Genomic DNA, 12,692 nt, shown 5'->3' with positions numbered 1-12,692 from the left:
AAACTATTTGCATAAGTGAAAAATACATTTTAACCATTTATTACTGATGGGATGATTGAAAACATTGTAGAAAATACAAACCAATACATCCAGAATAGTAAAAGAGCTGAAGTTCAATATTCAAGAGAACGAGACTGCAGAGACATCACAAAACCAGACATAAAGGCTCTTTTACGTGCATTGTATCTAATAGGTATTAAGAAAGGAGGACACATGAATTGCTGTGATGTGTGGGATGCAGATGGTACAGGAATGATTATTTTACAAACACTCTTCAGCTATAAGAGCTTTCGCTTTCTGCTTAGAACGACCTGGGTACCTGGAATAAAAGAAAACAAAGTGACAAACTACCACCTATTCGGGACTTCCATCAAGAGTTTGTCAACAACTGCCTGCTCACTACAATGTCAGAGAGTCTGTCACTATTGACGAGATGTTGCATCCTTTCAGAGGACGCTGCGGATTTGTACAGTATATCCCTAATAAGCCTGCAAAATATGGGATCAAGATTTGTGCCTCGTGTGATGCCAAAACATTTTACACCCTGAACTTCGAAATTTACTGTGGCAAGCAGATGCCAGGACCCTATCTGAAGTTAACAAGCCTGATGACACTATGCAAAGATTAGTGACACTAATTGAGGAAACAAGCAGAAATCTTACTACTGACAATTACTACAATAGCTACCCTCTGGCTGAAAATCTCCTTGGCAAAGGAGACTGACAATTACTACAATAGCTACCCTCTGGCTGAAAATCTCCTTGGCAAAGGTTTGATTTCCTTGGGAACCATGAAAAAAACAAGAAGGAAATACTTCAAGAATTCCAAGCAAATAAAACCCGAAAAAGTACAGTCATGTCTCTTCAGTTTTCAAAACTGATTTTTGTATGGTCTCACCAATGTACAGCACAAATGAAACGTATCAAGAGACTAATAAATTGAGAGTGACTTTGGACTACAATGCTACCGAAGGCGGAGTAGACTGTAGATCAGATGTGCTCATCCTACAGTACTTCACAGAATAATGCGATGATGGTTACTTGCACTTTTCTACAGACATCTAGATATTGCTGGGATAAATGCAAACATTATTTTCCAATTCAACAATCCTGATAACAAAGAAAGAAGACGAATTTTTTTGAAACGTCTTGCTCTGGATCTAATGGAAGAACATTTGAATCGATGAGCGTTACTTGAGACACTTCCCAAGGATATTCACGCCTTCTAGATCAAGTATAGGCACGAAGAAGAGAAGACCAAGGAGCCAACAAAACCTGGAATTTATTACATATGTAGCAGGTATTTAAAACAACAGAACCAAAACAGTATATAAGAAATGCAAGGAAAATGTATGCAAGAAACAGTGTCATACATACAAAATATGTGCAATGAGAAAGTGAGCTGGAGATGGAAGTTGAATAGTTTATTCACAATCATAAAGAAGAGAGGGAGTTTATGAATGCTCCATTTCATAATGTGTTCCCTTGTTGCTATCTTTTCACATGAATCAGTGCAATTAAGTGATATAATTAAAAGAACCTTAAGGCAATAAAAAATATCGGTTTGTTATAAATTGCAATGACAATAATAGACAATTGCGAAGGCAACAAATAAATAAAAGATTATGTTTATAGAGCCACGTAATATTATGTTTTCTCCAATAAAATGAAACTGGAGATTATATAAAGATTATCTTTCCTTACGTTAAAAATGTAATACTAATTGCGGTGTAAAAGCCACAATGCACCCACTCATGGAAGTATGAAAGGCGTGCCCACCAAAGGGTTAAATAATGGCATAAATGGCCAGCTTTCTAGCCCCAGGATTTTTCTAAGTGAACAGTCTCCAACCTCTTAAAGTTCTTAGTACATTAAACACTTAAAATATTTTTCCTGCAATCCAAAGAAAAAATACAATATGTCACTGGCTATACAAACCAATTGTTTCACCAACATAACTTCCAATGAATGCTCACGATAGTGTCACCAACAACAACATTGTGGATACATAATAGACACACCCTTCTAAAGTATTACAGTTCTCTTTTTCTTTATGGAAAATGAGTGCACTTTTGCGTCAAATAGTTCTTAAGATGGCATTATAGAAGCGTCTGATTCGACCTGCCTTTTATGACCCATTCCTTTCACTGTATCCAATATGGCGACTGTGACATCACTACATACAACTGGCAATAAAAGCAAAACACTCATAAATTACACAATAATGTGTCACTCCAAAAATAAAAAGGAACTAATGGGACAACTGCAGGAAGCTGGGGATTTACGGGGAGAAAGCGAGGGGGGGGGGGGGGGGGGGGACGAGCTAAATAATATACAACAAAGCAATAAAAAAACACTGCATGATCCCAAAATAGAAAATACCAACAAATAAATTTACAGCATTCCGCAACACCAACAAAAACCACAGGAATTGGATATCTCCATTGACCTATATAGCCGAACCATAGCTGTACCACGGAAAATGGAAACGGACGTTTCCCTTGACCTAAATAGCTCAACTGCAGCTGCAGATACCAAAAAAACCATCACCTGCAACTACAAAAACTGGAATCAGACAATTCCATTGACTTATAAAGCTCAACCGCAGCTGTGAACACCAAAAACCCAACACCTACAACTACGAAAAAAAGAACCAAAACCCCAAAACCTCAACAACCTAAAAATCGGACATCATCACTACACGAATTAAAACACAATCAACCCACCATAAATACACAAAACATCACAATTACTACAGATTAAATCCAAAACAAAAATTATTTACCAACAACAGAATCTGGAATGGCCACCATAAACACACACACACACACACCTACACACCAACAACAAATAAACACAAAATAAACCAAAATGAAGCACATCTTACAAAACAACGAAAACTGCAACCAAAATGGTCCTTTGCAACATAATCATAAAGCAACCCCCCACCCACAACCTGCCCCATTAATTCTACAACCAATACCCACAACCCCCCCCCCCCCCCCCACCCCATCCAACACCCAAACAAATCCAACCCCTCAACATATCACCCTCGGCCTATACATCTCACCCACAACCCTTTAAAAAAGCTACAATAATCCCCAGGGACGCTCTTCCGCCAGCAGTACTCATTGTAGGTTGGACGAGTGCCTCTTCCCCCTCCCTATAACTGATTTAATAGCCCCCTCCCCCCAAAAAAACCTGTATCGTATTAGTTCAGTCCCCAGTTTCATACTCTTTATACTCAATGTTATGATTACCAACAAATTGCTCATAACCTCTCTTCCCTAAGCCCTAACAGGACAAAAATCCATCAAACTATAATGCTTCCCTCCTCAATATATTCTACGATCAAACCTACCAATTCCCTCTTGGTATGGCCCTCCAAAATCCTAAAAACACAATCAGTATATCCAACTCTCAAAATAACAACCCCCCCCCCCCCCAGCCACAAACCAACCCAAGAATTACCACTCCAATACTTACCCTTACTGAACTCAAAAGCCAGCCCCCACCAACCCAACTTCCCCCTATACTTATACTCAGAACAAACCTCTCGACAAAAAGGAAACCACCCCCAACACTGTTTTCTCGCTCGCACCAGTCTTGGGTGCACAAAAACTGGTAGAGGACCTATAACAAAAGTAATAAGCCCTCATGGTCAACCTACATTTCTCGAACCAGGCACCGAGTCCTATCGACCGCCAGAGGTTATCCTGCTGACACTGCGACATATAAGCGTCCCTGGTTTGAGACGCTGAAACTCTTACAAGCCTCATATTATGAGCCCACATAACTGCATAAATTTAATAATAAACATCATGTCCTCCCCATCTCCGCATGCAATGATGCACTATTGAATGCCACTGTCACATCCATACCTAACAACAGAAACTATACAACAAATTAAACTTCGTCCCACACAACAAACATGAAACGACTAAGACCTAACAAAAATGCCAAACTAATAAACACAAAAAACCTTAACTCACGGGAAACGCTTCCAAACCACATTATGCCACCAACTACGTACACTCTCAATAGCATTGCAACTGCCACAACCAAACCTCAAATGAACCCTATACAACACATTACACTCAGCACATAAACCACCAGAAGGCACCATTAAACACAACCAACTCAAAAACTCTGCTTCATAGTGACGTCACAAACCATAATGTCACGGGTCAAAGCAGATGAGTGGAATCGGATGCTTCTGTTGATTCCTTAAAACTTTTATGCTGGAATTCTAAGTCTTTAAGCTCGTCCTTACTATTAGTCACTATGGTGATACGGCTATAGTAATTTCTTTTTTTTAACAATTTCATTACTAATCCAAAGGCTCTTGACATCCAATATGTCTGCCTGTCAAAGGGAAGTAAACAGGAATGAAGAAAATGGGTCAGAGGAATAGGCAGGAAGAATTAAACATATCAATAAAAAAGAGGGACACAAAATGAACAACAAAAATGGTAAAATAGCGACATCTCTTTCAGAAAAATAGCTACATGTCTTTCAGAATCATTTCTTAACTCAGTACATTTTCAATCTGGATTCCTAATTGAAATAAATAAAATCTACTGGAAGTGAAACATACATACTGCCACTGACCTACTTAGAAACACTCAATATTTTTAAGAAGGCCTACCACAAACATAGAACAGAAGCCATTCTATTGTTCCACACCCAAATATGTCTGTTCCTCAGTCATGATACTGGTTGTTCGTTGCACGTCATTTATTAGCATAAAAGTAAGTGGTTTTCAATCCATTTACTGAAGCACTGGTATATCTGAGGAATTCCAATTTCCTTGTGATTGCCCCCCCCCCCCCCCCCCCTGTATCACTTACACAACTCTTATTTCACTTCCAACAAGTTCATACTTTCATCTACTATTTCTCCATTTCTTTTCAGTAGGGATTTTAATATTAATTATCACTGATAACCATCAAAATGCCTAAGGTATCTGAAACATTACTGCAAATAAGACACTGTGGGCTTAATTTTTTTTTTTTTTTCATAGTGCATTATAGTAAGATCAATTCAGTTTCAGTCCGAAATTTCGGTATTTGATAATGGTCTGCTTGACAGAGTACTTTAATTTATAAGACTGCATTCCAGTTCTCAACCCAATGTTTGCACCACACAGTAAATAACATCCGGTAAACTTACCACACCATCAATGGCCATGTACAACAGTTTGCGTGGGCGCACAATGTTGAATAATCGATCAATACATTCAAAGATAGCAACCATCATCTCATCCTCATCCTTTGGTGCTGGTCTATTAAAAGAAAAACAACATTTATACATATATAAACAATTCCGCAATATTAAACACTATCTAGCAATATGAAAACAATAGCATGCTGCCTCATTTTTGTGTAGTCACAGTCGAGTCATAATAAAAATCCATGTTATAACATAACATCAGCATGAATTATTGTAGTAACTTTGCTGATAATGTGATTCATATACACATCAGACAGGAAGAGATAAAAAGACAATATACAAAGAAATTATAATAGTTATAAAGACTAAAGAAGTTCTGTATGAAAAAGTTGATAACTAAGTTCAACTATGTCAAAGACAACTGTGGCACTTCAGAAGCACAATCTCTAAATGCATCAACTATAATTCATACATTTATCATTGCATGATTAAAAGTTACTTCCTCCAACTCATAACATGTAGCCCGACTGCTGTGTAACTAATTCAAAACTCATGAGTCACATCTGACTTATCAGTCTGTATCTGCAGCACTTGGGCATTACATTACAAGTATATATATGCATCATGGGAGTTATTTCCAGGTGTAACGAGTATGTAAAACACCAATTCTGTTTCCTTTTTTTGTTTATGCACAATTAAAAGTGCAGTGTCCACCTCCCCCGAAAAGTTTTCTTCTTAAGAAGGAGTATACAGCTGCAAGAACAGTAAACAAAGTGCTTAGTTTTTGCTGTAGAAGGTGTCTGACACATACACACTTCCAAAATGCATAGTGTCCACAGAAATAGACAAAATAAAAACAGTGATTGACATGGAACACACGTAATTTCTTTTTTAATAAAAAAAGGGAGTCACTACATCTAACTCAACACTTGTTCTGCAAGAGTTGTAGATGAACAAGCTAGCCGCAAGTGTTGCTGCTGACTTTGAAATAGTTAAGCTTCCTCATACAGAACAGCCTCAGGATTAGAAAACTACCGATACTGATAAAACTTTAAAAATATTTAGTATGTACAATATTCATATATAATATATTTGAAAACAATTTACCATAATTCTCAGAATTATAAACTTGGAAAAAGCGTCTAAAACTGAAGTTACAGCATACCCAAATAGAATTAATCCATGATTAACCCAACAAGAGCAGTAAAAGAAATCTAATAAATGTGTTTTAACTGCAGACACATTACTAAAAGTCTTTGATACTGCTTATCCTACTCTCAATCAAACTGTATCTATTTAACATAATCTAAGCCTCAAGCTACACTACAGATCAATACGTCACACCACAACCTGCGTTCCAAAACATAATGAAGACACAGAAACAAAAAAATTAGTAACATGTTGTGTAAAACTGTTCTATTGCCATTTATTAGTACATGACGAATATATACGGATTGACACACTAAATAAAGATGCAGAGTTTCAATATTTTATTTCTACAGCCCTACGTACAAACCACTAATTGTTACATTACAAAACTGCTTCATTTCTAACAACGAATTAAACCCCTATCACATCGAAAGAGACATGTTCCTCTTGTGTGTTGCATCTAGATGACAGTAAATTCTCAAGGCAGATCCCTATTAATTTTCTTTTCTTGTCAGTAACAAAATGGCATATTAGTTTAACACTTTATCTCCGACACTTGCTATCTTTTTCACAATGATCCTACCATTTAAAACTGTTTTTGATTTGTTTCTCACCTTCAAAATTTTTAAGTTGACGAATATGACGGCACTTAACATACTAATTACACGACTGTTTACTATAACACGTATTGTAGCAAAGTCCTGTAAGTGAATGTAATCGGTCAATGGCAACTTACTTGTCTTCAGGATGCGTACAAGGATGAATAATTCCATTCATATCTAGATAAAGGTTATCAAATTCAACGCCATTTGGATTCGGCTGACTCGAATCCGCTTCAACTTTCAGTCCGTCTATTTCTTTAGCCTGTTCACAGAGAAATGTATGCATATTAGGTGATGTCTTGAGTAGTCACACCAAACAAACATTTGTACAATGACAGAAAAAGAATTTACCTTCTCTTCAATACATGTCACAATGACTGATGCATATTTTCTGCTCAACCACCGAAAAAATGCTGGCACTCCCATGGTCCCACTTCGGTTTTACAACCTGAAGAAAATTTAAAAACGGTGGACTGTTTATGTCTTCATGCGTACAATACACTTGTTTTCAAACCTGTCGATACACCCCAAAGAATTTCTACATGCCTCCGAAGCTCGTCACCAATTACCAAAGATGTACATAGACAGCAGAGAGGACCCACTTCACGTAAGTCGGAGTCATGACCAATGGCAGCTTTGTGTAAGTGGTGTACTACTGATGCAGTACTGTATTGAGGAAAATACGAGCTGTGATCGTCTTGCCTTTAATTGTTGTAAGATGTGCAAAGTGTGGCAAAATGATTGCCCAGCAGTCCAAAGACCGCTGATCTCCCTGTAAAAGTGAGTTATCTTCCTGATTTGTTATTACAGAAACGACATTAAGAAATATCATGAGAGCATGAAGACACAGGATAAATAGCGTAGATGTAAGAGATTAGTAAAAATGTGTTACTTATAGCGAATATGTAGTATTATTAATTAAATAAAATTTTTCAGTCGCCCTACAAACGTGTTACATACGTGCACCCCATACATTGTCCATTATACTTGAAAGCATGTTGCCACCTATCACCACATGAGAATACCTAACTTAACCGGGAACACTGTCGAACATCATCATTTGATGGGCCAGATGTTAATGAGCCATATTGTTGCACAGGTGTACTGACCTCCAAATATTTGAACATGGTAAACTCAATGTTATTGTGAAACTATACTCCATCGCATTGTATGTGGGTGCAATCGGCTCCCACTTCATTTTCATGGATGACAATGCGCGACCACATCGAACAGCACTGGTGGAAGAGCACATGGAGTGAGAGGATATTTGGCGAATGGACTGACCTGCACATTCCCCGGACTTAAATCCCATCAAGGACGCGAAGAACTTGTTGGGGGCACATATTGCAGGCATGTCCACATTCGCCAACAACCATCCAGCTGTTCTCAACTCTTCTGGTGGAAGAGTTGAACGCCCTACCAGAAGAATTCCTTACTGCACTTGTGGCCTACACGGGAGCACATTGCTGTCCATGGCGATCACACACCCTATTAAAAACCATAACCCACCTCTTGTAATGTTCAGGAGACCATAATAAATCGTGGTGACTTCAGGTTACCAGTAATTACTGTATTTGAATAGAAGTGTCATTTCTATTCATCTCACTGTGCACTTGCTTCAGTAAAGTTCTGTACTATAATGTAGTAGTTATTTCTAATTGTGATCCAGTTTTCATCGATTTCTGTTACTTAGCTGTCACACATGATGCTAAAGTTACTTTCATATCTACGTTTGCGTATCAATTAATTACAGTGTACCCAGAGGAGTTTAAGCAATCTCCCTTTCCCCACTCCATACATGAATGAAACAGAAAGTAGATCTAATAACTTGTCCGAAGGAAACTATCCTCTGCCAAGAACTTGACATCAGTTTGCATCTTATGAATGTAGATTTACAAGCAGAACTGTGACGACATACTTGAAATATTGTTGCTGTTGACAGCAGAGAGCTTGTTGCACAGTTTTTTGTTTTTGTCTCTTCATCTGCTGTTGTGAGGTGTGAATGCACTACATATTTATGTTCTATGTTCATTCTGTGACATTATAGAATTATATCTTTGTTTCTTTTTTTCTGTTGTTACAGTTGCGGTGTAATTGTTGGTTGTAGTAAAGAAAGGAGCAATAAGTTATTTTTACTCCAATATACAGTATTTCCCTCTGCAATTTTCTGACAAACACAGTTAAAGACATCCTGTTATGGGCCCAGGCAAACGCATACATACAGTATTTGTTTCTGTTCTGTGAATTCATTGCTTTTATCGGACTTTTATTCACGTGAACTGTGACGCTCAAGTTCTGCAACCGTCGTATTCCATTGGTCTATTGTGGAAAACCTTCGTTTTCGTTTTAAACTGAGTATTATAAATTTGTCTTACATTCAGCCTACACGAAGATGGATAAAATGAAAACATACAGCACCTAGAAATTTGACAGTAAAAATTTCCAGCTGTGAAAATATCAGTTGCAAATTATTTTTCCTGATGAAAAAGTGCTCGATATCGTTGAGGGGAAACCGAGGCCAAATGAAGCTGGTGAGAGTCAAACCGCTTGGGACGACCTAAATGTGAAGGCGATGCTCATTGTATCTACTGTGATGTAATTTGACCAAGTTGCTATCTGTTATGACGTGCACAAATGAAGCGGAAATGTGGACCAGATTAATGACTATTCTGAACAGCGACTGCAGTTAATAAAATGGCCTTGAAGCAGAAAGTATTTGATTACAGAATGTCGCCAACAGACATAATTGTACAACACATCAGTCAAGTCGAGTCCTTGGCACGAGCATTAGCTGGTGTTGCAGAAGCTGTTACAGAAGCTGACAAAATGTCTAAAATTTTGGGAAGTCTGTCAGCAAAGTTCGCAGTTTTTTCAACTGTACGAGACTCGTGTGCTGAAGACCAAAAAACGTTCTATGATTTGGCTTTAAGGTTATTGAAACAAGAACAAAAACTTTTATAATGTGACGGAAACTCTACAGCCTTCGCAGCAGTTAATGTGGACAAAACATGCAAGTTCAGTTCCAATACCAGTAACAACAGTCCGTTTATCATGGTCAGTAGAAAAGACGCTGAATGTTATAGCTGTCACAAAAAGGGACATTTTAAATCTTGGTGCAGAAAACTTTTAACAAAACTTAATACGAAAACTGATACATCTGAGCGCCAATCTTCGCGTGCAAAACATGCATATCTTTTCGCTCGAGGTTTTGACAACATTTGGTTAGCTGAGAGTACTATGTGTAAACATATGACGTCACACAAAGAGCGGTTCAACACATTCAAGCCAATTCGTTCGGATGACTCATTTGTTCAAATTGACGTCAACTCGATCGTCAAAGCAGAAGGCATTGGATTAATTGCGGTATAGTCATTAGTTGAGAGCAAATGGCAACCGCGCACTTTGGAAAACACAGTAAGCTGGCCAGTGTGGCCGTGCGGTTCTAGGCGCTTCAGTGTGGAACCGCGTGACCGCTACGTTCGCAGGTTCGAATCTTGCCTCGGGCATGGATGTTTGTGATGTCCTTAGGTTAGTTAGGTTTAAGTAGTTCTAAGTTCTATGGAACTGATGACCACCGATGTTAAGTCCCATAGCGCTCAGAGCCATTTGAACCATTTTTTTGAAAACACAGTATATATTCTTAAGCTGAAGAAAAATTTATTTTCAATGGGAGCAGTCACAAAAAGACGAATTAAAGTTATTTTTGACGACAAGGGAATGGAAGTTCTCAGTTCAGGTCTAATTGCAGCAGGAATTAAAGTGGACAATCAGTGTTATCAAATGTTGTTTAAACATCCAGACGTACTACAGGTAAATCCTGCTTCCCTAAATTCCACCATGATCTAGCATGAGAGACTTGAGCACATTAATTTCAGTGGTCTCAAGAATATGGATGATCTGAACTTAATACCTGGTTTCAATATGTATAAAGTTGAAAATCTTCCTTGTAAACCACGTTAGTATGGCAATATCAAAATAAAATCTTTTAATTCAGATTTGGAATCAACATCGAAAGTTCCTGGCGAATTTATTCATGTATATTTGAGTGGATGGATGAGAAAACCGTCTCTTGCAGGTGCACAATTGTACATAGGTTTCAAGGATGATTGCACTTCATACAGGTTAGTGTATTTTCTTAAAAGTAAGCATGATATTTTCCCTGTGTTTCTGGAAACACAAACTGGAAACAAAATCAAAGTTCTGAGAAGTGACAATGGAACCGAATTCATAAATAAGCAATTTGAAGATTATTTAAAGGAAATTGGTATAATACATGAGAAAACAAGTCCGTATACACCACAGTAGACCGGCCGAATTAAATGAGAAAACAGATCCATTGTTGAGTGTACACACACTATGTTATTAAGTGCTGATTTGTCTCACAACTGTGCTGCATACATTACCCTAAATCGCCGACCGTGTAAAGCAAACGACAGTGTTACGCCATATGAAAAATGGTTTGGAAAACCTCCTTCTTCAGAACACACGAGGATGTTTGGATCAGCGACATATGTTCACGTTCCTGATAAATTTAGGTCAAAATGGGATAGTAAATCAAAAAAATTGATTATCATTGGCTATGGTGGGTATAGTACCAATTATTGTTGTTGTTGTTGTTGTCTTCAGTCCTGAGACTGGTTTGATGCAGCTCTCCATGCTACTCTATCCTGTGCAAGCTGCTTCATCTCCCAGTACCTACTGCAACCTACATCCTTCTGAATCTGCTTAGTGTATTCATCTCTTGGTCTCCCTCTACGATTTTTACCCTCCACGCTGCCCTCCAATGCTAAATTGGTGATCCCTTGATGCCTCAAAACATGTCCTACCAACCGATCCCTTCTTCTAGTCAAGTTGTGCCACAAACTTCTCTTCTCCCCAATCCTATTCAATACCTCCTCATTAGTTACGTGATCTACCCATCTAATCTTCAGCATTCTTCTGTAGCACCACATTTCGAAAGCTTCTATTCTCTTCTTCTCCAAACTATTTATCGTCCATGTTTCACTTCCATACATGGCTACACTCCAAACAAATACTTTCATAAACGAGTTCCTGATACATAAATCTATATTCGATGTTAACAAATTTCTCTTCTTGAGAAACACTTTCCTTGCCATTGCCAGTCTACATTTTATATCCTCTCTACTTCGACCATCATCAGTTATTTTACTTCCTAAATAGCAAAACTCCTTTACTACTTTAAGTGTCTTATTTCCTAATCTAATGCCCTCAGCATCACCCGATTTAATTTGACTACTTTCCATTATCCTCGTTTTGCTTTTGTTGATGTTCATCTTATATCCTCTTTTCACGACACTGTCCATTCCGTTCAACTGCTCTTCCAAGTCCTTTGCCGTCTCTGACAGAATTACAATGTCATCGGCGAACCTCAAAGTTTTTACTTCTTCTCCATGAATTTTAATACCTACTCCAAATTTTTCTTTTGTTTCCTTTACTGCTTGCTCAATGTACAGATTGAATAACATCGGGGAGAGGCTACAACCCTGTCTCACTCCTTTCCCAACCACTGCTTCCCTTTCATGCCCTTCGACTCTTGTGACTGCCATCTGGTTTCTGTACAAATTGTAAATAGCCTTTCGCTCCCTGTATTTTACCCCTGCCACCAATTCTTGCGTCTACAATCCCGAGTTAAAGAAAATTACCATCTCCTGCAATGTCTCTTTCAATGAAGGGCAAACCCATAGCTTCAACATAGAACAAAGATATACTGAATTTTACCTGGGAGACTATGCTGCAGAAGACTTTCAAG

General features: G+C 38.1%; 2 protein-coding genes across 2 annotated transcripts in view; one reads left to right on the top strand and one right to left on the bottom strand.

The window, feature by feature from the left end:
* The window catches only part of LOC126359934 (5'-3' exoribonuclease 2 homolog), a 407,169-nt gene extending 398,289 nt beyond the window's left edge, over positions 1 to 8,880 (bottom strand). Inside the window, exons 1-4 of the mRNA XM_050007668.1 lie at positions 8,841 to 8,880; positions 7,274 to 7,694; positions 7,057 to 7,184; positions 5,172 to 5,283 (exon numbers count right to left, since the gene is read on the bottom strand). Coding sequence (XP_049863625.1) covers positions 5,172 to 5,283; positions 7,057 to 7,184; positions 7,274 to 7,348 — 315 coding nt within the window. The 5' untranslated portion in view covers positions 7,349 to 7,694; positions 8,841 to 8,880. The remainder of the gene's footprint in view (positions 1 to 5,171; positions 5,284 to 7,056; positions 7,185 to 7,273; positions 7,695 to 8,840) is intronic.
* Positions 7,518 to 12,692, top strand: part of LOC126359950 (presenilin homolog) — a 155,804-nt gene continuing 150,629 nt past the window's right edge. Inside the window, exon 1 of the mRNA XM_050007669.1 lies at positions 7,518 to 7,702. The gene's annotated coding sequence lies outside the window, so the exon portion shown is untranslated. The remainder of the gene's footprint in view (positions 7,703 to 12,692) is intronic.

Source organism: Schistocerca gregaria, chromosome 1, assembly GCF_023897955.1.
Source record: "Schistocerca gregaria isolate iqSchGreg1 chromosome 1, iqSchGreg1.2, whole genome shotgun sequence".
NCBI classification, from domain to species: domain Eukaryota; kingdom Metazoa; phylum Arthropoda; class Insecta; order Orthoptera; family Acrididae; genus Schistocerca; species Schistocerca gregaria.
The sequence above is the reverse complement of the archived record's forward strand: the minus strand, read 5'-3'. Positions and strand labels throughout refer to the sequence as shown.